The sequence below is a fragment of the Grammomys surdaster genome, unplaced genomic scaffold (assembly GCF_004785775.1).
Source record: "Grammomys surdaster isolate TR1022 unplaced genomic scaffold, NIH_TR_1.0 126115, whole genome shotgun sequence".
Taxonomy (NCBI): Eukaryota; Metazoa; Chordata; class Mammalia; order Rodentia; family Muridae; genus Grammomys; species Grammomys surdaster.
In genome coordinates, this window is record NW_021620923.1 from 7671692 (window position 1) to 7698571 (window position 26880).

At 35.9% G+C, this 26880-nt stretch overlaps 1 protein-coding gene and 1 long non-coding RNA gene across 3 annotated transcripts in view; one reads left to right on the top strand and one right to left on the bottom strand.

Annotated features, from left to right (window-relative positions):
- Cadm2 (cell adhesion molecule 2) overlaps nucleotides 1-26880 on the top strand; it is a 919498-nt gene that overhangs the window by 790686 nt on the left and 101932 nt on the right. For both annotated transcript variants that reach the window (XM_028756256.1, XM_028756257.1), the window contains one exon: nucleotides 12866-13036. In XM_028756256.1, the coding sequence (XP_028612089.1) occupies nucleotides 12866-13036 (171 nt within the window). The remainder of the gene's footprint in view (nucleotides 1-12865; nucleotides 13037-26880) is intronic.
- On the bottom strand, nucleotides 8731-11346 carry LOC114611537. The gene is made up of 3 exons (XR_003709851.1): nucleotides 11222-11346; nucleotides 10827-10875; nucleotides 8731-9176 (listed from the first exon to the last, which is right to left on the bottom strand). It is a non-coding gene; the product is annotated as an uncharacterized LOC114611537 (long non-coding RNA).

A 26880-nucleotide genomic window follows, 5' to 3' on the forward strand; every position in this document is an offset into this window, starting at 1 on the left:
AATATATTATGGCATTATGTTACTCTGAAAACTCAGGTCCATTTTTTTTTGGTTCTTATTAAGAAAGTTATTTAAGAATGGATTCAAAGCTGGACATGGTGGGCATATTTTTAAACTAGCACAGGAGGCAGCAGCAAGAGGATCTCTGGTTTTTAGGCCAGCCTTTTCTTCAGAATGATTTTCAAAACAGCAAGAGCTACACAGAGAAAACTCATTTAAAAAAAATCAAAACTAGGTAGATAACAGATAAGTAGATAGATGATCAATAGATAGATAGATAGATAGATAGATAGATAGATAGATAGACAAAATAAAAAATGAACATAGAAAAAAGCTCTAGGACAAATGTATTAGAGTTTAAAACAAAGATTTCAGGGCAAGCTGATACATTGTGGAACAAGAAAAAGGAAAGAGTCATTTGTATGCAGTCAAGTGGCAGAAATGTGGAGAGATCCATCAAAGGGGGGAAAACAGAAAAGATCAAAGTATCAGGAAAAAATATTCTCACATATGAACAAACATCTGAAAGAAAAAAGAAATTATGAAGGGTAAACTTGTTCTTTTCTAAGTAGAGAAAAGTTGGGTTTCTGGGAAAGCAACATTCATGAATTGTCACAATGAAGGGAAAATTACTTACCCTTCTATGTCTTTACCTTGGTTTTAGCTCAATAAGCCTTCTTGAGGATTGAATCCTAGGTTATTGACAGGTTTATCTGGAATAACTCTTTTATTTTGAGTAGACAGGAGTGTTGGGTCTCAGTCCAGGCCAGAGACAGAATTTAGATTCTAGTCTTTTGATGAGGAGGAAATAGCCTTTCCTTATAGAATTTCAAAAATAAGACCAGACATCCTCCAAGACTACTGTACCTTCCCCGCATCCCAAAGATATAATCATCACATCTTAGAAAATACATGTGATCTAACTTATGAACAATCTACTAGAAAATATTAGCCTCTACACTGAAGTTTAAGTCACATGCTCACATTCAGCCTCCAAGCAAGGATGCTCATTTAAGAGATGATTGAAGAAACATAGCTCCTTTATAGTATTCCTGAACTCCAGCAAAGACCTTCTGAAACTGCTGCTTTTGTTGTTCCTGGCCTTAAACTAAACAATTCACAGCTCCCATGCTTATCAATTACATACAGAAAGTTACCTAGAGTTGAACAGGTAAATTTCAAAGATGACTTCAATCCTGATAGTGTCTTCTAAAAGGAAAAAAAAGTTCTTAGTGGTCTGCTAGAGTCCAAAATCTCAATAGTTATTTAAATGCTACTGTTTTTACTTTAGTCAGAAATCAAACTAGGTATGACATTTTTTACAGAGTCTGACTTTACTTATAAAGAATGTTTTTTTTGTTCCCAAAGAATTTCCACTTGTCCAAAAATATTAGATAAATTATCATAAAACACAATGGTACTGAAAATATAACAGTAGTCAAATTATCGTAGAAACCTAAAATAAGTCTATTAGCACATTGCTTTTGCAGACACTTCTCTTGTTGGTGGACATATTTTTACTACTATATCAGAGGAGCTAGTATCAGTTAATTAACATGTGCTTAAAGATATTGGGCATTAAATTTTAATATTTTCTGGCCCAGAGGAAAAAGAGTTTCCAAGTTATCACTTTTAAACAAATGATTATGCCAAATGCATCCATATTTGGTTTCCAAACCAAAATTCATGTAGCTGGTATTTGTACCACTCATATTATTAATATAATTTGTTCTGTAACAATTTCAAGTAATATTATATATTCTAGTCACCACCCACCCCATGCTTTTTATTTCTCTCCTTATTCATGCAAGTGCCCCTTTCTTCCTTTCAAGTCTTTTTCCTGAATTTATTAGTTTTGGAGTCATTCAGTATTCCACAGAGTTTCACTAAGGCCATCTGTGTGATCCAGAATTTGGAATAACCATCAGAGTCTGGTGGACTCACTATGCCTTGATCTCACTAGGAATTTGTTAGTTGTCAACAGAGTAACTGCAAGTGGGAAAGTCACATGAGTCCCTTCTCTCTATATAGCTGACTGTTAGGAGTGTCTAACTGGTGCTTGGTGCCAATAGTGACAGCTTTTGTGAGCTCAGAATTGCTATGGAGATATCATGCTTAGAATATGGCATTTCTCAACTCTTCTCCCTACCTTCTGGCTCTAACATAAATTCTGTCCCCTAATCTTCAAGGTTCCCTGAGCTTTAAGGGACTAAAGTTAGTGTCTTAAACAGGACTGAGCCCCAAATCATTTCATGGTTCCAGCATCATGTACAGCCAAGGGTCTTTTGTATTTATCTCTATTTTGTACAAGAAACCAAGAGAAATTTGAAAAATAAACATATTAACCTTCTACTGGTCAAGATAAATGGAAAGCAAGAACTCAAAATAAACCCATAAAGAGTACTTTTTCATAAGTCCTCTCTGGAACTTTTCCTCTAACATGATATTTTGAGAACTTTTTTAGAGTTTAGTTTCAGGCATATATCTTTCTCAAAAGAACCTTTAGTCTTGGGTGCTAATTAATGCTAGCACCATTCATTTATGATGATGGCAAAATTCAGGATTTTATTGGCTCTATTTTAGAAATCAAATCTGATGATGTTTTAAACTCTATTTCTTATAGAATGGGGATGTATGAAGCATTGTGTAAGTGTGCTTTTTCTGGAGAATTCCTCAAGATCTTTTCATGTACCCCAGAGAAAGTAGTTTTCATTTTGACATTGCATTATGTGAGGCTTGGTCTCCCTTGGTTTCTGTATTTTGCTTGTATAAGGTTTGAAGTTGATTTAAAATGAAAACTTTCTCTTGAACAATAGAAAATATAAAGGGTATTTGATTACTTAACTTTAACATAAGAACAAAGCAAGTATCAAAACTTCTGGTATCAGATTTTAAACTTTATATTATTAAGTGAGCCAAACAGTTATTTTTTCCCAAAGGTCTGTTAGCAATTAACAACTGTATGAAGGAACAGAGTCATTTTCTTCAGTTATGTAGCCACTAATAAGTTGCTCATGCTCAAGTAAATAACCTTTCACCCACTCATAGGCAAGAAAATCTAATTAAACTCAGTGGATCACACAGTATAAAATAAAAGAAGGACTTATTGGGAAATAAAAGGGTTTCATTGGGAGAGGAAGGAGAATGAGAGAAAAGAATTGTGTTGAATGGGAAAATAGTCATTATTTGCACATCTGAAAATTTCAAAAATATTTAAAATGAGAACTAGTTATTCCAAAAGTATTCAGTTTTTAGAAAATTTGATACATAGAACTTCTGTTAAACAGTAATCATATCATATCAACATCTCCAGAATTCTGAGTTGTAGGTTCTGACACTAAAGCCAATTCTCAGTCATTTTGTACCTTCTTCTTCTGCACAGCAACAGAGAATGTATACAGGTTGCTTTTAGGCTATCAAGCTGTATTGGTATTGTGAGAAACACTTAGACTACATGTCTTGATTTTCTAATTGAGATTATCATTTGATGCATCAAAATTACTTTTACAAGTCTTATAGACAATCTAATAATATTCATCAATAAAATGTATTAATATATGATGTTCATATTGAGTCCTGTTGACCTGTTTATTACTAGAGAATGTAAGGTTCAAACAGAAGCAGGTGTCTCATATTAAACATATTTCTGACAAGGAATCTCCATAATGTAGAAAAGACTATACTCTCCACATGGAGAGGCTATGTAAGACCTGCCTTGTTCCCAGTGTGACCTATTATCTTTGCAATAGATGAAAAGAGACTTATCCTATCAAAGTTGCTGCTGGAATGGAGGTCTATGTCAGAATTCAGGAAAATGAAATATCTTCACAAAAGTAAAAATGTATCTTATTTTATATCTGTCAGAATATCATCAAAACCATAAAAAATATGTGGAAAGCAAATGAATCAGAAAGTTGAGAGAGAACCGCAAAGGGTGTGTTTGAAACACTGCTGAGACAAGACTAGTTTCCTAGGAACTTCCCTCAAGAAGATTTTCTTTCTGAAACTCCAGAGTTGATGATCAGAATGCAGATGGAGAGGCAGGTAGCAAACTACTTTAATCCAAGGAAAGATGGCTATGGAGGTATCTCTTGAGAATTGCTATTTTACGGGGAAAAAATTGTCGTCCAAGGAACCAGGTTGATGCTGCCATCAAGAAGGCAGTTGAAGTTCATTACCATCAGCTGAAAATTGCAGAGGATCCAGAAGTGACTCCGCAGGAGACTGACACAGCTGTCAGCTCCCCTGCCTCCCCCTACGGACGACCCCTAGACTTCCACACCCTCCAGAAGGGTTCCTGGTATGCCTGGCTTCGCCCTCATTTCTCTCGCTAGAGAGCTTGGCCTCTTGATCACCACAACAAAAATTGGCTTTTTCCTAAACCAAGGCCACCCTTGATATGGCCGCTAACATTGGGGAGCCTTCCTTTATGACAATATTACACCCCAAACTGACAAATGGTTGGTAAATTGAACATTTACAAGAGACTAGGATGGCTGTGAGTTAGCCCAATGACGGGATTATTGTAGGTCCACTTCCCAGGGGCCCACCCAATGCAGCCGAAAAGGAGTGCGTGGTGCTGGGAGTGGGTGCAGCCTACATGGCCTAAGACAGGGCTCTCACACTCCTTTCACCCACATCAGAGTCCCTTGACGTTGCCCATCATCGACAGCCTAAAGCCTTCGACCATCGATGTGACTTGTCTCACATCAGTGTTTTGGGGTTGTGAACTTGTCTAAGACCCCCCATAATTAGACATCCAAATTCAAAACTCACATAGTTGGGATTGAACATAAGAAGCCTTCTCTAACTAAACAGAGAAGGGGGAGATGCCAGAAGCCAGGACCCTCGCCCTTACCCTTACCCCCTACCTTTCCCCACCTGCACAATGTCCTCTGAAGCTTGGCAGCTGCAAGATCCTGCTTAGCAACTGCAGATAGACTCAAAGCAGAGTACCATGTCTTCTTAAGAATAGCAGGGAGACCATAACTCAAGCAGTGTACCATATCTTCTGAAGAACTGCAGGTAGATCATAATTCAAGGCAGTGTACCATATAGACCATGACATGTTTCAAGGCACAGGCCAAGAAGATTTTGTACTTTTCCACCACCTGGACCCTCTTACCCCCTCCCCTTGTAAAACATGCTATAAAAAAGCATTTCATGTTCAAAAAAAAAAAAAGAAATTAAAAAAAAACTCAAAAGAAAAAAAAACGAAGTGAGTCTTTGGTTTGTTTCCTACATAGTAAAACTCAGCATATAAAAAGTATTTATTTTGGCCTCACACTTTCTGTGCAACTCTCCTCTGTGGTTATGTATGATCTTTATTCTTAGTCAGACAACCTTGATTTCTGAATATACAGAGAATACTGTTGCACAGTCAGTAGTCTAAGGGCATGTTCACAATATGTGATGTCAATGTGTCCACTAACTTCTTACTCTTCAAAATATTGTATCTGAACCATCAGAGAACCTTCATTCTCCACATTTTCCTCTATGACGTTTGGCTCACTTAAAAATGTAATGTTTAAAACCTTAAACCAGGATGGGAAGGTAATTTTCAAAACAAGGAAATAGAAACTCTAAGGATAGAATATGAAAGAAAATTACATGTAGAATAAATAGTTTTCTACACAGTGGAAAGAAATTATATTGGTTTTTAAACTCTATACATTATTGCTTACTTGAAAAAATAATAATACAAAGGATTAAAAAGGGCACAGTTGATATTGGTTCATGACCTACAAGAACTAGGAGTGGATTCAACTTCTCAGCACCCACAAGAAAAGCAGGCATTATATATAGTCTGTAACTCAGGTATGGAGAGGTGGAGACCAGTGGATCATGAGAGCTTGCTGGCCAGGCAGTATAGTCTAAATAGCAAGTTTTCAGAAGAATAAGAAATTCTATTTAAGACTATAATGTTCAAAGTGGGAGAGAAAACCACCAAATGTCCTATTCTGAGCTCAGTGGGCTTGTGCACAAATACATTCATATGTGTGTAATATACCCCAGAGAGACAGAGATTTTACATTTTACGTCTATTTAAATGTATTTTTGTAAATACATTTTACATTTTCAAATCCTCTTTGTTTGGAGAAGGTAATTATCCAATGTGTCTGGCTAATCTAAGTGGTTAGATCTGTTCATATTGTGACCTGAACTAACCCTATAAACCAACATATACAATTGTTAAAATCTATGGATTATAATACTGTCTGTTTTACTTAAATAATTCTCAGTAAAATTTTGTTATGGGCAATTACTTTCAAATCTTATTACAAATTAGTATTACATTAATAATATTTTGTAAAGAAATCAACCAGAGGCAAATGTGTGAATTTTTAAAATGCAGCTGTTGTTCAGATAAAATAATTAATTAAACAGAAACATTGATTAGAAAAACATTTTCTTTTTTAAATTTTTTAATTTATTTACATTTCAAATGACAACCCCTTTTCCCATTTCCCCTCCCTAGAAACCCCCTATCCCATCCCCCTTCCTCCTTTTTGCTTTATATAATTTTTATTACCCACAAGTGTTAAGGTCGGTTCTAGATTGAGGAACTAGCAATACAATAGATGCAAATAGTCAAGGAACAAGCAAGACAATAAACAAAATTACATGAACACTCCCATGATCACTGTTTCTAAGGGTTTATGGGATGACCAAAATATCTGAACATACTTCTCTGTCCTAGATCAGACATTTTCATGTCTGAAGCTTGCTTCTTTGTTTTAGCCTAAGATCTAGATTCCTGCTTGTAAATTCTTTGCTCTAGCTGAAGATTTAGATTCCTGACTAAATTACTTCTTTGTTCTAGTCTAATGTCAGATTCCTGCCTGAAGCCCACTTCCTTGTCCTTGGCCCATGTCAGATTCTTGCCAAGCAGCCCCGAAGGCTCTCTGCCTCTCTCCTTTTTTTAATTTCTTTTTTGTTTGTTTGTTTTTGGTTTTGTTGTTGTTGTTTTGGTTTTTGTTTGTTTTTTATTGGATATTTTATTTACATTTCAGATGTTATCCCTTTACCCCATTTCTCCCACCCCACCCAGGAAACCCATATCCCAGCCCCCTTCCTCCTGCATCACTGAGGATGTGCCCCCACCTACCCCCCCACTCCCATCTCCCCACCCTCAAATTCCCCCATACTTGGAGTCCAGCCTTCATGGGACCAAGGATCTTCTCTCCCACCTATGCCTGACAAGGCCATTCTCCCCTACATATACAGCTGGAGCCATGGGTCCCTTCCTATGTGTTCCCAGGGTGGTGGTTTAGACTCTGGGAGCACTGGTTGGTTGGTATTGTTGCTCTCCTCATGGGGCCACAAACCCTTTCAGCTCCTCCAGTCTTCTCTCTAACTCCTCCATTGGGAACCCCTTGATCAGTTCAATGGTTAGCTGTGAGCATCTGCCTCTCAATATGTCAGACTCTTGCAGACCTCTAAAGAGACAGCTATATCAGGCTCTTGTTAGCATGCACTTCCTGACAACCACATCAGTGTCTACCTTTGGTGGTTACACATGGGAGGGAGACTCTTTTTTATTTCATAAACAAGACTGAGCCTATCTTAGGTCATTCTGACAAGAATGCCTTCCTTATCTGTTGTGGAATAAGCATTATCAAAGGCAATGCATTTCTGTCTTAGGTTGGTAAAGCTCTGTGCTGAATCTTACCTATCCTTGGCTTGCTAGCCTGTTAATTTAATAACTCTGTCTGGGAGTCCATTTTTAGGTTCAAGCCATGTACTTCGGCTGTCAACATATTGATGTTATTAAAGACAAACTTTAACAAGATGGGCAGGATTAAAAGAATTCTGAGGACAAAAAGGGCTAGCATGATCAAACTATATATGCCATTCTTGAAGCTTGACCAAAATAGAAATGCTGACCTCAGGTCATGGGTAATTTTATCAGCAGTATCTGCAACATGAAAGCTCAGCAGAGCAGCATTCTTTAAATTCATAATCTCATTACGCAAAATTAAAACATCCAGAGAGGTTTTAGAATTATGCCAAATACACTTCAAGTGTATTTAAACTTTTTCCTACTTATAATGACTGCCCCTGTAAATTTTAGAAGTAACAGGAATCCAACGGTATTTGGCATGACATTGGAGATGGATCCTTACCCTTAAACTCTGAACTGCCTTCCAATAATTTGAATAGGATAAAAAGCATCAATCTGTTGTTCCAAGTACCTATCTAAATCCTCTTGTATATCAACACATTAGTAACTTTTTTTGTTAAATGGTTAACAAAACTAGCTGTCTTAACTTCTCATGTCAAAGCAATTGCAGAAGCAGTAGTGCTAGCAATTAATGTAATTAAAGCTGTTATACCAGCAATAATCAAGCCCACTACCCTTTTGCTTCTGCTTTTCGACTGACTCACTTCTTCCAGTACTTGTAAATTTTTTCTGGATACCAAGGTTCTGTGATATTCATGGCAATAAAACAAAAGCTAGTTGATAGACCTCCGTCACATAACAGACATGCTGTGTTTGAACACACTATCACAATTAGAAAGTGTACAATCAATGCAACTTACATTAAATACTGTAGAAGAAACAATAGTAATTTTAACTTGACAATTAAAAGAACCTTAACACATGTACTAACACTTGTTTGAAATCCAGATCCTGTACCAACTTTATCTCTTGCTAGCATAATATCATAGAGAACTGTAGCTAACTTCCAAATATGTCTCTGAAAATGTCCAGAACCAGCCTTCCAAATGAAGACTGTTATTTCCAATATTGGAATGATTTCTAAGCCAGTCTATGATTAAGTCCAAATAACTGGTCACCTTTGAGAAAAACACAAGAGTCATTATAATTTCTCTTTTTGATTCTCTGTTCCACAAGGTCTAAAAAATTAAGGCAAGGCTTGTCCCATCTGGCATATTGGTAAGCAAAGGTGGGTCAGGAACATATGTCAAATATAGTTTCTGAGTCACCATTGTCAGGGTGCTCAGTAAGCTCACAGGTCAACATCATTCTTTGTCCTGGCATCAGTATGTCTCACCCATTGCTCTGGAAGCCACCATACTCCTTCAGCATCTTACAATCCTGGGTGTATTAGAGCTCCTGGGAGTCCAGCATCCTCTGGGGGTTCTGGAATTGGGTGCAGAGCTGGTGTCCTGGGACTGCTCAGGGCCCCAGCACAGACAAGAAGGAGCCACTGAAGAAAAACATTTTCAAATGTTGTGTAGTATAATTATAAAGATCGCAAAAATGTCGCAATGGTCTTACATTGTTACTTCTCAGAGCTAGGAACCAGGAACCATTGGACATAGATTGACAGAGTAGCAAATAAAATCTGAAAGTAGGTGACATTCATGTAAAAATCCCTAAGATAATAAAAACTAAAAGTGCCTCATAAATTTTTAATGGCACTAAATAGCCATAAACACATCTGTATACATCTGTATTATCCTAATAAAACTTGACTGAGAGGTGGTCATTTATTTCACTTTTTTTTTTATATTTTAACTGAAATTTTATTAGCTTTAAATGCAAAAATGCTTTAAATGGTTCAATAGAAGCAGAATGATATTCATAAGATTCATTTATGAAAAGTAATTCACTTGCCACGGAATCCTAAAATTTATAATTAAAAGACCATGTTGTACCACTTCAAACTGTTAGTTTTTTATTCTCCACACTAGTCTAGGAGTCATAAGACTTTGAGGTGTGTGTGTGTGTGTGTGTGTGTGTGTTAAAAATATTGAGTTTTTTCATTTGAGCACAAAATAAACACTTATAACTTTCAAAACAAAATATGTAACAATTGTGTACCTCTATCACTTACTAACATGTATTTTCATTTCTCCAGAAATAAGGAAAGCTCAAAGTTTAATGCATATAGCACATCAAATCTGGTACTATTCTACATGTGAAATGTTTTCAGAAAGTTGAAAAGTGGAGAAATCTGTTGCTTTTGACTAAAATATTTTACATATTTTTAAAATTTAATTGTTGAATATAAAGTAATGGGTGATACTGCCTGAGAATATTTGGAAACATCAGAGTCTGTTTCAGGAACTAGAAATCCTCAAAACTAGAAGGCTATCAAAACTGCCACACAGTATCGGATTTCAGCTTCTTGTCTCATGAACTAAAAGAATGAAATTCACAGACCACAAGACCAGAGAGTTTGCATTTCACATGATATTTATGATCGACTCATAGGTAGGAGGCTAAGAGATGTAAAACCATGCCAATTGATTTACTGAGGCCTGAAAGTCTGACATGAGGTGGGTCATGGTAGGGAGGGAAACACCAGAGAATGTAAAAGACTGAAGTACCAGTAGCCAGTATCTGAGAGAGAGAGAGAAAGAGAGAGAGAGAGAGAGAGAGAGAGAGAGAGAGAGAGAGAAACAGAGAGAGAGAGAGAGAAACACAGAGAGAGAGAAACAGAGAGACAGAGAGAGACAGAGAGAGAAACAGAGAGACAGAGAGACAGAGAGAGAAACAGAGACAGAGAGAGACACAGAAAGAAAGAGAGGCTGAAGAGAAAGAGAAGAAAATCTATTCTGAACAATGACACAGAATGGTGGCCAAACACAACACAACTCAGAAAATCTCAAGGAAGGTGCTTGGGAGCACAAACTCTCAGAAAGAATAATTTTATTCTCACTTGTATCTTTATCATGGTTTAAGATGAACCTGCCTTGATGAGATTTGATCTTGGCCAGATGACTGACCCTCCCAATTGGATTACCTCTTTAGGGAGAAGGCAATGACATTTTCCCATCAGACATAAATGTCATTCTTTTGGCTAGGAAGCAACAAGTTTCTCTTAACAACTTTCTATGTTACTGTAACTTACACATCTTTAGTAACAAACTGGATTCCCGAAATCATTGTTTACTGGATGGCTGAAAGAAAGGAAAGGGGATGACATTTGAAAATAAATAAATAAATAAATAAATAAACAAACAAATAAATAAAATATCCAATAGCAAATTGAAAAAGAGAAAGGAAAACATTTGTAAAGAGAACGCAGAATGTGTTATCCTTTTGGCTGCACAAAAAAAATCTTGCTATAATGCCATATTAACTTTAGCTTATTGTATGATTCTAACTTTTTCAAACCTAAAAAATTATGGATTATGTGAATATATCAATAAGCTTTCTTTCAACACAAATCAATTCCAAAGAGACCACTTTACAACATACCAGACTTAATATAAAACTAAGGTTAAAAACCAAAAATGAACTTACATCCTGTTTTTTTCTTTTCCAAAAGCAAGAGGTTTACTTTCCAGCACATCTGAGTCACCTTCAATTAGTCTCTCAAAGGGGGTGATCAGAAGGAGACCCCGAATGGCTATTAGAAGCTGTTTTTATACTTTTTACAGGCACAGGTTTCATCAGCAAGGTTATAGTCCAAACTTATTGACTAAGCATATTGACCTTTAAATCTATTGGCTAGCAAGCATAACATGCATTTGAACTCTACCTGGAACTTTCCAAAGGGACAGGTGTCTATCAGTCAGTATGTTCCGAGAATTTTTTATTTAAGAATGTCCCTGTGGGTGGAGAATAGAACTTGGCCTAGCCTTGACATGAGGAGAGTGGGTATAAGGCTGGTGAAAGACCCTAGGGTCCTTCATTCTCCCATTATTTTTGTACAAGCTTCAATCTTGTAGCTGTGCTCAGGGGTCTTGGGTAACTAACGATCATTTTTCAGGTCCTGTCCTCAGGGTCACATATTGTTGGTGCAGGACTATCAGCTGTACTGCTCCTCTTCTCTCTTTTATGAAGGCTATAAGCTTGTTCAATATGCAAGGTCCAAAGGTAAACAATAGCAGAAGAACAATTAGGACTCCTAACAAGATGGATATGAGGGTGGTTAACCAAGGGGAGGAGTTAAACTGAACACAAACCAGCCCTGACTCTGTCCTCTTTCTCTCTTCCGCTTGGCTAGCTCTTCTCTCACCTTGGCCATTGAATCCTTAAGTATCCCCGCCCCCCAGAATGATCTCTAGTATGTGCTTCCTGATGTTTCACACGCCCTGGTAGCACAGAAAAAGTGATTGCCTCCTTCCCCTTGTTGACTGATGGGCCTGCTGCCAGAACATCTTGAGAGAAATAGCTTCATTTATGTTGAAATTAGGTCTTAAACCAAGGGAAGAAATTTTCTCCATGTAAATTTCAAAGTTGAATATATGTTGAATATTTTCAACATTTACATTTTTCTTTTCTGTTTAAAGGTGGTTATTTTTCACTGTTAAATATTTTTTTTTTAGCATTCAGAAAATTTTTCCCTTGTGTTGTTTGAGTGATAACTCGAGTGAACACACATTTCACACTCTAAGTCATAAACTGATAGTAATGAACATACTCTTGACAAGTGTGTTTACAGCTAAGAGAACCAACAGAATGTTTTAGAGAAACGTAAACATAAGCTGGAGGAGAGAGTGCCTCTGTAAATTGGTGCTTTGCAGGTTGAGAACAGAAAAACATGGACCTGGTTATAACCTAGGTAAGTTTGAAAACAGATATAAAATGCTGCACACCAACTCCCCTTTCATTTTTAATTCTCTACCTGTCTTAATCATTAATTTTTGGAGTTTTATCGTTGTTATCAAACTAAAATACTTTTGTTGTCAGTGTCTCAAATCATGAATATTTGTCCATGTCTCAAATTATGAACGTATCCATAAAAATATTTTCATGAACAACATACAAAGTATTCTTCTAAAGTTATCCCTACCTATTGTGGTCTTAAGAATTCTACCAGTAAATTCACAAATTGGCTCTTAAAAAATTGACCCCAGTTGGAGGTGATTTTTCAGTTACTTGTGAGTGAAGTGTGATCAGTTGTGGAAAATGTCACAACTTTTCTACAACTTGTGTTTTCAGATGTGAAGTACTTGAAAGAGGAGGATGCTAACCGAAAGACCTTCACCGTTAGCAGCACGCTGGATTTCCGAGTGGACCGTAGCGATGATGGAGTGGCGGTCATCTGCAGAGTAGACCACGAGTCCCTCAATGCCACCCCTCAGGTAGCCATGCAGGTGCTAGAAATACACTGTAAGTAAACACAGCCCTCCTTTATATGTACAATGTGTTTCTTTATTTCTATTTAAGTCAGTTTTTAAATTACACGATGTTACAACAAATATGCCCAAAATTTACCATCTTTAGTCTCAATTACATTAAAAAGGAATAGTGCCTTATCTGAGTGTGAGTCCTAACAGTGAAGGAAGATAAAAGATATCTCGGAGTTTAATTAAGGTTGGAGCTGGAGCATGATGTGCGTATGTGCAGGAGAGGGTTGCAGAGAACAGTACAGTTACATCAAAATAACTTAGGCATTTGCAGCTTCCTTTCCTTGTTTTTAACCTTCTACCTGATATATTTTAGTCTCTTTGAATGTAGGGGCACCTCCACTGCAACTGTAATTATCATTTACATTTGCAGGCACAATGCTAACTGAGTGATGCACATGGGGATGAGGGGCAGTGTTGAAGCTTTAGGGACATCATCTCACACAGCTTGATGTGAAATCAGTGTCCCCAGGTACAACTGCATAGGAAACTACGGAGTTCAGAGAGGATAAGTCAATTGCTAGCAAATGGTACCTTGATCATCTCTTACTTACAAAAGTCATAGAGATGCATATTTACTAAAATCAAGCTGAGTGCATTGAAATACACAAGGCAAGATACAAAGGATGAAGTGATGAGGAAGATTTAAAAAAGCATCATATTTAATATTTTAATTCTTCTGAGTTGCATGATTTGATTCTTCGATGTAATAAAGCTAATTCTTTTGGTTGTTCTTTTGGACTCGAATTAAAACTTGGACTAGGAATTGTGTGGGAGGAATAATAACATTAAACCCCAAAATCCTAAGCCTTGACCACCACTGTTCTAACATGGCTCATTGCATTCTGCTTTTATTTATAAGTAAGTCAGTGATGTGTTGATCACTATTATATAGCAGGTGTGGTGTAGGGTCCTGGACATACAAAGAGATATCAAAAGAACAAAACCAGAGCAAAACTACTTGTCCCCAATTTTCATCACTACCACCACCTCACATCATCACCGCTATAAAAACATTTATCTTACAAAAACTCTTCTAGATGTCTGTAAAAAAGGAAGTCAAAGTAAGTAATCTCTGCACACAACATAACAATGAGTGACAATTACTATGGCAGAAAAGTAAGCCCTACAAGATGCTGGGAAGATGAAGACAGAGGTAAAATCAGTTTTGATGAACTTCCCCACATACAATGCTGAGGAACGAATAACTGGAAGCCCTGAATAAGGAGCACACCTGTGACATTTATGTCTAGAAAAATCAAGGCAATCAGAAAGACGATAGTAGAACGCATTGAGCAGAATAGAGCATTAGGATAAACTACTAGATATGTGTTTTAAACCATTGCAATTTCTAAGCAATTTGCATTGTATTAGATTAGTTTTACTAGCAGATTCTAACACAAGCACATATATGACCATATGAATATTATTTCTAGTTTCAGCATTTACATATAAATGTTTTTGTGTAGGTTACTGAAAGTGCTTAGATTGATTATTAACTAAAGAATCAATTCCTATGCTGATTTGAATACAAACTAGACAGTTAAGTCCTATGAGCTGGGGACAACTGAAGTCAAGTTTGTGCCATTTCAAAGCTTTCAAATGGACATCAATGACCATTCTATTATATTGCTTATTTGGTCACAAATCTTCAAGTTACAGGAAATAGAGCCAATTGGTACATTTAGAAGACCAGTATTGCCATTGCAATAGTTGGAACTTTTAAATATATATGTTCTATATGAGGTAATAGTATTTAAAATGATATTTGTCATTTACTTAACTATAATTCTAGCATAAGATGAACAACATTAAAGGGAAATGAGTCATAATAATTGTTGAGAAACACCATAAGGACAAGGTCCTTCGGATAGTGAAATATTTTGACTAAATTTATTTAGATTTCTCTATCTATGGAAGAGATGATTCAACAGATGAGCTGTTGAGTTTAGTTATGAAAAAGGAGAATGTTTTGAATGAAATCAGGTTTATGGGTTTGGATATTTGCCTCAGTGATGTTTGCTGCTCAAAAATGAAAGGCAAGCACAGCAACACACATCTTCCATGAGTGCTGAAAAACAAAGGCAGGTAGTTACTGCATGCTTGCTGTCTAGCTAAGAAAGATTAGTCAGAGAACTTTGGACTCAATGAGAGATCATGTATCCAAAAACAAAGATGAAGTGTGAGAGACATATAGAAATCTACTTCTAGCCTGCTCAGGCGCATGCACAGGTGAGAATTCCTTCAAACACACAGACACACAAACACATACATACACACATGCACACAAATAATAAAGTAAGACACAAAGGAACACATTACTTGAATGAAAAACAAAGGCAGGTTTTGGCTATTTATATGGAAGAAGGTTCAGGATTTGGTGCTGTCAAGAATAGAATTATGTTAGGCATGGGGATTTCTGTAATTTGACTTTGAAAATAGAAAATTTTCAGCAGAACTAAATTTGTTATTATAAGACTAACTAACCAGGCTAATCTTCCAATAGCTGAGTATTCTGTCTTTTCTTAAGTCATTTCATTTTTGCATTGACTTTGCTTTGAACATATCCATCCAAAAGTCACAGAACAACTTTACTGCCCATACTATAAGAATGCTTATAAGAGTTGTTAATATTTCAGCTTAGCTGTTAGTTTCAAACATTTACTGCCAAGCTCGTTTTTACTTCCTTCAAAATTCAGAATGGTGCTAAATAACCCTAGCCACTTATTCATACTTTAAAAAATAATTTCTGTATTAACATGTATTTTGTTGCAAAATTTCATGGATAGCAGTAACTGAATTCCTTAACTTTTACTAAGTTTTACATGAAAGCGTTTCTACTCATATTGACTGATGAATTAAAAACATCATCTCATTCTATTGTGGATTAATACATAAGTGTCCAGAAGAAGAAACTAGTTCAGCTTAAATTATTTCTCTTAGGAGCTAATATACCATCATTTAAATATATGTAGTAACTAAAAGCAGCTGGTGGTAATGCTCATTGTCCCTTTAAGGATACAAAACCCTTCCCCAGAGATGAACCAAGTCCAGTGATGGGAGAGAGCCACAGTCAGTATTAAAATTAGAGCAAAGATATCAACTAATGCAGTCTTCATAAACTTCAAAGGGCAATGCCAAACTGTCTAAATTCTTCACATAGAAACTCAAGATACTCGTCCCACACAGGTTTGCATGTGTAATGGCTATGATGTATGAGTTGCCATGTTTTCAAATAGTGGAAGATAGAAAACAGTTTTGGCAAAGGGGAGAAATGGATTGATAAGTAAATTTCGGACGTTTCAATGCTATACTAATGTTCTCATTATGATCTCAGGAATGGTACATATGCAGAAACGCTTAGAAAAGAAATCAGTGTTTTCTACAGAGTATGGAAAGATAACATATGTATTTTTAAAACATAGCGTACATAATAATTACTGCACAAGACAAAAAAAAATCCTGTTGCCAGATTTGTAGGAAATTGGAGAGCACACACACACTCACACACACACGCACACACACAAAGGAAAATGATGAAAAAAACAGAGTAAAATAAGTTAAAAGAGAGAGCTTCAACTCTGTTCCTCATGATACACAGTTTTAAAAGATTATCCTGCAAACTATATCAGAGCAACATTTAATTTTTATGAAGTATCAATCATTAACTTAAATACTGCCATTTTAATGAAAGATACTCTTTTCACCTGGAATTTAAGAATGGAAAGAACAGATTTATTTTTTCAGAAAGACATTTTAATTTTTATTGGATATTTTCTTTATTTACGTTTCAAATGTTATCCCCTTTCCAGGTCTCCCCTCCAGAAACCCGTATCCCATCCCCACTACCACTGCTTCTATGAGGGCGCTCTTCCACCCACCCACCCACTCCTGACTTCCTGCCCTGGCATTCTCCTACACTGAGGCACTGAATCCCTACAAGACCAAGTGTCACTCCTCCCACTGATGTCCAACAAGACCATCCCCTGCCCCATCCGCGGCCAGAGCAGTGGGTCCCTCCATGTGTACACTTTAGTTGGAGGTCTAGTCCCCAGGAGCTCCCGAGGGGTATAGCCAGCTGACTATTGCACCCTCCACGGGGCTGCAAACCCCCTCAGCTCCTTCAGTTCCTTCTCCAACTTCTCTGTCGGTGAACCCACTCTCAGTTCAATGATTGGCTGCAAGTATCCGCCTCTGTTTTTGCCAGGCATAAATTTGTCTGGCATAAATTCCTGCCAATCATAAATGCTTTCAAATTTTACATATTAGGTAAGAGAGGAGTACTTCTCAACTAAAGAGCATAAAAGTCACTTACATTTGATAATTGAAGACTCTTATTTATCATTCTGTCTTTCCACATATCTCTTTGAAGCAAATGATTTAGTTCTTAGGAAAACATTGTATGAGTTAGATTTTATTCAATGGTCGGTAGGAATAATGTATTTGGACCAACTGAACAACTCTACACAATACACAGAACAGAAGAAAACCAAGACAACTTTTCTACACATGACATTGCATTTCCATACTTATATTAAAATGTAACTCTTGTTGAAAAGGAAAAATAGAAAATGTCAAAGTAATGTTATTTTTTCTGAGACAACACTGTAACATTTTACAGTAAGATGAAAATTAGAGGCTGGAATTGTAAAATGTCTGTATGTTCCAAAATACTTTATACACTTTCCCCACCAAGTCATATAATCTTATAATTCATCCTTAAAATTTATTTTATACTTGTATTGGAGTGTAATGTTTCACCTATAAGATTATTAATTGTCACAAAAAGTACATCATTAATGTTTAAGCAGTAGATAATGTAATTAAAAGGGCTCATGAAGTGGGTGTTCCATTTGGGCCCAAACATTTATCCGAATGATAACGGAAGGTGGTAATAAAGGAAGGGAGGAGAAGAGAAGAGGAGAGGAGAAGGGAGGGAAGGGGAGGGGGATGGAGAGGAGTAAGAAGAAAGAAGAAGTGAGAGGAGGGGAGGGGAGGGAAGGAGAGGGAAGGGTAGGGAAGGTGAGGGGAGGAGAGGGGAGGGGAGGGCAGGGGAGGGGAGGGGAGGGGAACAGAGGAAAGCAGAGGACAGCAGAGGACAGCAGAGGACAGCACAGGACAGCAGAGGACAGCAGAGGAAAGGAGACAGGAGGAAAAGAGGGATTATTTCCCAGGGATGGGCTTTGGAGAAGAAGAGAAGGCAAGAGGGATCTTCAGGCTTGCTTAATGAGAGCACTGTTTTTGAGATCAATTAAGTTAGTTATGAATGAAAATATATGCACAAAATCCATTTAAAAATAGGACAAAACACATTATTGTTTTAAATGAAATATCTCTTTAATGAATTAATGGCCAATTTCTGTTCTTGCCCTATATGTTTGGATACTTGTATTCCCAATCTAGTTAGCTGGACAATGATTGATAAAGATAATGCATTTTCCACTTGCTATCTTACATTTTAAAGTGTACCCTAGTGCTACTATGGTGACTCTGTTGTTAAATCTCAGAAAAATTACTTTGGGCTGGAGGAACAAAACTCAGTATTATAAATTTTTCCTACATTTATCAACCATGTAACGTATTTGAGTATTTATTCTCATGAACTGATTAAAAATACAGTTCTAATTATGATAGAAGAGATTCAGTCTTTGCATGTGTGGAGATAACCAACCCTGTTGTTTATGTACTCTGTGTCTTGTAGGTATGTACAGAACAAAAATATTTCTCTATGCGAACAGAGATTATTTTTTTGTTCTATATGCTTTTCTTTTTTTTTTTTTATTTATTTTCTTAAATCAAATCATAATTTTTACTTATTCACACAGGGGTTAAAAACACAAAAAAGCAGGACATGGGGAATATGCTTTTCAATTGGTTCTTCTCTTTAAGACTAAACAACCTTAAAGATCCATAGACTGGAGAGCAGAGTGGTTAAGACCATGGGACATGCATGGAAAGGACCTGAGTTTGGTTCCGAGCACCTACACCAATTAGATCTAAGCTCCCTCTAACTCCAGACATCCTGTGCCCTTATTGCCTCTTAGGACTCACACATATACAAAGAGACATATGCATAAATACAATGCAAATGTAAAGAACATTAATGGAGATCCAACCTTATGAGTCCATCTTGCACAAACCCATGTGTTCTAAAGCCTAAATTTATTGTAAATAATCTTCTATGGATGTTAACAACCTCATTTCCACAATTCTTCCACTAGTTTTAAAAAATGTGGTTGTTTCAGACTTTATAGGGTTATAAGAAAAGCAGGTCTATGTGATGCATGCATTTAAAAACAGTGTGTTTCACTCAACTGAAATCTCCTTAGATGAGTGCTGGCCATCTAAGTAGCATATGAACAAAGACTGCTAATGCAAGACCTCTATTCAGAAACCTACCAGGATTCTATATTTTTTTTTGACGCCACATCTATATTAGTTTACCTAAAGTATTACAGATATATTTTTCTGATTAAATTATTAAGTGATTATTCCATATATTTGATAGACATATTCTACCTACTCCTTTCTAATTATTTAAAGTGATTCAATTATCAAATTTTTTAATCTTTCTAAACATGATCATTCAAATTATCACTCTATCTTTTATAGTTGATCATAACTTCTTTTGTTTTATGAAGTAAATATATACATATATATATATATATCCAATTACCTATAAAATTGTAAATTACAGAAATGGGAAATTATTATTTAAAAGTTAAATGTTGTCTTTGAAAATGTTTTATTCCAATCAAAGCTTATTGAAAAGCATTTGATTTTACTTCTTATGCTTGAGGTGGAACCCAGAGAAGCAAGTGCTCCACAAAAGCCCTTCCCCACTGCCTTAAAGTAAGGGTTTTATTGAGAAAAAAAAATAATAGATGCCTTCATCCCAGAATGACTCAAAATGGGTTATTTGAAATGTTTTAAATTATTTTAAGTATGGAAATTAAACACATAAAGAAGAAAAATTATTAGCGAAAGTATAAAATGCTTACATAGTATAGAAGATCCAGGAAGTAATGCACTTTCCAATTAATTTAAACATTTTAATACATAACTGCAATCATAAATTAAAAGTGGTCAGGTATCTTTGGTGATTTACCTCTGCATTTCTGTCATCTGTATTCTTCCTCATTCCTTCTGTTTTGTGAGTAAACCATGAAAAGGTTCTGAATCCTCAACTTAGATGATATAAACCAAAACAATACAAAGCAATCAAGTGCAAAGATAGTGGACACATATAAAGGAGTTAGACACTTACAATGTTTAAAAATGGTATCGGTGTATAAAGATGTCTTTAAACTTCTACAAAAACAAAATATTCTGAATGAATCAGGATCAAGGAACAGTAATGACTGATGTTACCCTCGCTCCAGCATTTTTATGATGACAGTGTATTTTATTTATCCTCAATTTGTAGTCACTAACCAGCTATTGGTATGGCTGTTCAGCAGTTGAGATATGCATACAGTAACTAGAAATCACATTTAGAATTTATTTTATATTAAACTTAAATAGCCACATATTTATTCAGCAGCACTGCTCTTGATGATGTCATCGTACTTTCCTCTTCTAATTTTATTAGATCTTTTAATCATGGTAGGGAACATAATTGATGAGCTAATGGTGCAGTAATTTCTAGGATGCTGATGTAGCAGCATTTTATATAATACAGAAAGCATACCAAAAGCATAAATCTGTAACACGTAATATACTTTAAGAGAGCTTGATGTTTCTATAGTTTAAGTGAAAGAGAGTAGTGCTTAAATTTATTTTTGAAATTAAATTTTGCTTTGATGTTTGGTAAGACATTTCAGAAAAAAAAGAATACAAATCATAAAACAGTTTTTTAAAAAAAAAATAGTATTTTGATAGATGTACTTACAATCATGTGCTGCAGCATTGATAATCATAGAAATTATGAATTATAAGGAATAAAATATTGATGCACTCATTGTCCTGTCCTATGGCTCTACTTTGCTTCCCCCTTCAGAACTTCCTTTTGACTCAGCCTCATGATAAAAGCACACTGCTCCTAAGGTTTCCTTAATCTATTCAGTTTTGCCCATTTACAAGCATGACATCCCGAATATTTGTTCTGAGCCTACTGCTCACTTAAAAATGTAAGATCATTTCTTACTATATCTTTTAGAATTCCCAAATTCCCCAACCCGACGTGTGGTGCTTTGAATAGGTATCCTCCTAGAACACTATTTTGCAGTGTTCTCTTTTTCAGAAATTGTGCACTCAATAATTCCCAGGTGCATCAATCAAACCTAACCTTTCTTTTTAAAATTTCATACGGTGGCTCACAGCAGTCTTTAATTTCAGTTACAGAGGTTCCAATGCCCTCATCTAGCTCCAACACTCCTGTGTCAGTGTCACACACATGTTGCAGACACATATATACATGAAAGACACACAAAATATTAAATATAAATAAACAAATCATTTTATTTAAATATCAGGAAAAGAAGTCTAGTAAATGGGAAAAAAGGAGTGCAGATTAAAAGGATTTTTCCATCTGTCAACAAAAATAGTGACATAAAGGAAAGCAATGGGAAGTAAAAAATGAGACACCCAGAACAGCTGTGTGTATAATTCATCAACATGAGAGGCTTTAGAACATGAAAATCACAAAGGGCCAAAGCACACCTTAAACTGTGTTCTTACTGAGCTAGAAGGGTAATGAGGTGAATTCATAGAACAGTAAATAACCCAGAACAAAAGACAAAGCATCCTTGTAGATGTCAATCCCTATAGTAATCTAAGAGTAAAAGAAGAAATACAAAGATATTAAGGCATTTGGTTTGATCCGGTGAGATAGACACTGCATTGATTGTGGTACTTTGGGGATTTATTCCTTCTTAAGTCTTTGTTTCATAACACAGGGAACACCATAGGACTTCTTTGCATGTTACTGTAGCTGTTGGTTCTATAATTTGGACCCTGTGGTTTTCAATAAAACGTATCTCTAGCATTCCTTTTGTGATTTCTAAAAGATTCCAGAAAACAACTGTATATAGGATGTATACAATGGAGTACATACATTAAGTAGAATGATGTACCAAGTATTTGATCAGTGTTTTTTATTAGAAGATAGTTTAATAAGAAACTGTGATTTTATAACAGAGGAGTGTTCTTAAATATTAAGTTAAAAAAAGAATATTCCAAAATCTTGTTAACTTATCAAAAAGGCACTTAAATGAGGTCCAGAAATTACATTCACTTTGACGATACAATTATTCATAAGAAAGAAATGATCTCTGATATCATTCACATGGATTATGAAAGCCACCATAAGCACCCTGTAGCATCATTTGTAAAAGTTAGGGCTAAAATTGAAAAGTGAAAGTAAGACATTTCAAAGCATCATGATATTATGTTATGTTGCTATAATTTACTTCAAATAACAGATAAAAATATGAGAATACCATGTCCTTTAAGTTTTAGGAACCATATAGATGTTTTCTATATGAATACATAATTGTGGATAGTCAGAGGAAATATTTTTGTCAACAAATAACATTATCAAAATATGTTATTTTAATGAAACATCTGAACACTGTGGATAACCTTGAACAGTGTAATTTACTCTGGATCTACAGTATAGATTATCTTTGTTCACTCTATATATTATATGGTATGGATTGATATACTAAAAGTTTCTTTCATGCCTTGTCCAACATCACTAACAGAAAAATATTACCAGTATATAAAATCAAATTCTTATTTATTTTTTAACTATAGAAAAGACAAAGTCTGGTCTCAATGAGAGAAGACACACCTAACCATTAAGAGATGTGAGGCCCCAGGGAATGGGGATGTCTGACAGGGTGTTAGGAGATGAGGGGGAACACGGACATCCTCTTGGCGTAGGGGGAGAGGAAGAAGAATAAGAATGAGATAAGTAACTGTCGGAGGCCAGACTTGGAGGGGGATAACGACTGGACTGTAGAAAAATGATTAAAGATAATAAAAAAGGAACTCATAGGGAAAATATTTCATTCAAAGTTCTACTTGCTATCCCACAAAACTGTCAGTCATGGACAGATGTTGCTGAACCACTAACACTGAATGGTTCAGGGGTTGGGCTTTGAAGTTGTCAGTTATGTGGTTTCAAAGTAGTTTTGTAACAGCTCCTCTGTAAAATCTTTCTTAGAAATACAGAAAATCCATTCCACTGGATCAATGTTTTCATTTGGACTTTTATCAAATAGAACAGAGTATCCTCACTTCGCAAATTAATACAACTTTACACTTTTTATTTTACGATGAATGACTTTTTCATGATTCTGTTTTAACCATGCTTATACTATTAACGAGTGAACTCCAGAAAGTTTCAAATAAAAGAAGTAATATATGTTCACACACCTTAAGTTGTGCCCAAAAGAATATTGGTTTTCTAAATAAATATATATTGCATTCTTAGTAGGACAGATGTCTCAGGAAGCTGATACCTCTAGCCTTCTATTTGGTCCAAGAAACAATACTGAACCAAACTCTTAATTGAACTGGCAAATATCTTACATGTTATACTTTGCACATTATTCTTTGAGGCTCTGAGAAAGATCTAAACAACAAAAATATTGACAGCTGACATGTGTCTTACAAACATCCATCAGAGACCAATTGAGAAAGCTGAGGGACTCAGTAAGAGTCCTGGTTCACTGTATAATTCTGAACCACCTGGAGAAGCAGGATGTCTGATATATAAATGGAAAAAGAGATTCATTTTAGAGAATTGTTCTCAAAGTGTCATAGGTGATATGTCCAAGATTACAAAGAGTGAGCCAGCAATGTACAGACTACAGAGTCATGGACATATTTGTCTTCAGCCTAGGTCTAATGTCCTCAGAACCTAATGTTTCTTATTCCCTCTCCTTCAAAGTCTGTAGACTTGGGATTCATGAAAACTTGTGTCCATTCTAGTTCTGAGATAGCTATAGTATCTGAGATAGCTATAGTATTCTGAGATAGCTAAATATCTACAATATTTATCCCGCTCAGGATAGCCAGTAAGCATAGACGGGTTGCGGGAGACTGTGTCCTGGTACACAAAAACACGCCCCAGCTACATAATTTTTTTCCAATATATCTATGCTTCTGATGCTTCTATCACATCCTAAAGTTACCACAGGTTTTTGTCCAAGCTTTAAATAGCTGAGATTTGAAGTCCATTCTAGATTCAAATTTTAGTAAATCTGAAACGAAAGAAAACTCAGATTCTTCTAATGATTAGGGTAGGATTACTCCTTTACTCTCTTTAGAAATCCAACTGAATGGGACCCATCCACATTTGGAGATCAATTTGCTTTATTCAGTCTTCTGATGTAAATGGGTTTTTTGTTTGTTTGTTTGTTTGTTTTGTTTTGTTTTGCTTTTAGACCATGTTTATTTTTCACCAACTTGTTTTTCTTCCCCCAGCCCTCCCAGCTAGGTTCTCAATATCTATTATGTTTTCTTGTGTCCATCACACTCATGGTAAATTTACTAACTGGCTACCTCTGGCGCACTGCTTTTCTTTTTTTTTTTTTTAATTGGATGTTTTATTTACATTTCATATGTTGTCCCCTTACCCCATCCCCCACCCACCCAGGAATCCCCTATCCCCTCACCCCTTCTCCTTCTTCTCTGTGGTTGTAACGCCTACCTACCCCCCACTCCCACTTCCCCACCCTCAAAATTCCCACCCTCTGGGGCGTCCAGCCTTCATGAGGTCAAGGATCTCTTCTTCCACCTATGCCCAGCAGGGCCCTCCACACTTACATATTCAACTGAAGCCCTGGATCCCTCCCTAAGTGCTCCCAGGCTGGTGGTTTAGACCCTGGGAGTTGTGGTTGGTTGGTATTGTTGCTCTCCTCACGGTGTCACAAACCCTTTCAGCTCCTTCAGTCTTCACTCTAACTCCTCCATTGAGAACCCCATGATCAGTTCAATGGCTAGTTGTGAGCATCTGCCTCTGAATATGTCAGACTCTTGAAGGCCTCTGAGGAGACATCCATATCAGGCTCTTATCAGCATGCACTTCCTGACTTCCACATCAGCATCTACCTTTGGTGACTGCACATGGGATGGATACTCAGGTGGAAAGGTCTTCAGATGGCCCCTCCTTCAGTTTCTGTCCCTCACTTTGTCTCCATATTTGCTCCCTTGAGTATTTTGTTGCTCCTTCTAAGAAGGACTGAATCACCCCCACTTGATCTTCCTTCTTTATGAGCTTCATGTGGCCTGTGAGTTGCATCTTGGGCATTTCAAGGTTCTGGGTGAGTGTATACCATGTGTGTTCTTTTGTGATTGGCTTACTTCACTCAGGATGATAATTTCTAGTTCCATCCATTTACCTAGGAACATCTCGAATTCATTGTTTTTAATAGCTGAGTAATACTCCATTGTGTAAATATCCAATGTAAATGTTAAGGTAATTAAAAAAAATCCTTGTTAACGAAATTTCTAGAATACTTTTATACCAAATTTGATTGACACCTCAGAGAACAACAAATTAAATATATTTCCTCGAAACAAACTTTTCTAAATATTGCTCTCCATTTTTTTTCCACTAGAAATTAATTTACTTTTATAAAGATGATGCAGTATGTTTAGGCTGAAGGGGAAATCCCAGCAAGCTTCAATTTGATTAAATAACTCTAGGTCATACCTATGACACTACATAGTTATCTACATTTCTCTGATTTTTGAATAAATTATGACACCAGCCAACAAATTATTCCATAAATTTCTTGTTATTTAAAAATTAATAAATTGTATTTAATTTTCTTACATTATTTAAGAAGTACAATGACATTTTTATATTTTTTCTAATTTTTGATTTCTTCAGAGATATTTTATAATATAATAATTTACCACATGGACAGCCTATTTGTAACCTTTATGACATGTATTTTGTGTTTGATGATAGAAATTGAATTTAAGGCCTTGCATGTGCTAGACAATTGTTCTGACACTGGTGTACATCTCAATCCTGGAATCAGTCTGTTCCTCAAGCAGGACTATAACCACTATCATTCTTGTCTTTGTATTACACATGCTGAGATTATAAGCATCTATCTTTCCCAAATCCTCTCTTATAATTTTTTATTATTTCATATGTATTGTCTTGCTTACAGGATTGAGAAAGTAGGTGTTTGTAACAGAAATAATTTCAGCATATAAGATCATCTACAAGATTGTTTTTTGTATTAGTGAAATTTGATTACTATGTTTTAAGGAAAACAACTAACTTAAATATTACAGAATTGATTGTTGCCGCCTGTGCTTGTTACCAAGACAGCATATTAAGATGACTTCAGTTGTGTTCCATTCTTCTAAGTGGAAGGGGAAAAATGAGTCTGTGAAGTCAGAGGTATTGTGTATAGAATGCACATAGAGTGATAAGAGATAAAGATCTGGTCATATAATTCTCCACAGACTATAAAGAAATTACTGTGTTTATACTCTCCCTCTATTCTTCAATCATTCTTTTTCATTTGCTCTATGAAACATGTACTTTCAGCTTAATTAAGGGATATCATGTATCATGTGATTTTTAAACCCAGGTGTCCTATATTTTTTTATAATCTATTTTCACAAGTATTGATTTTATTAAAAATGAAATGATTACCTTTTTTGACAATTATATCATTGCATTATGAAACCATATGAAACCATATGAAGTAGCTATTTGATATGTTTTGTCCACTATGCATGAAGGAAAACAGCATGTACTCAGAATTGCAGGGCTGCCTCTTCAAAAAGATTCTGAATAATGCTTCTGAGACAGTAGTTTATCTTGAGTTCATTGGGGGTTCCTTATTGTGAGTC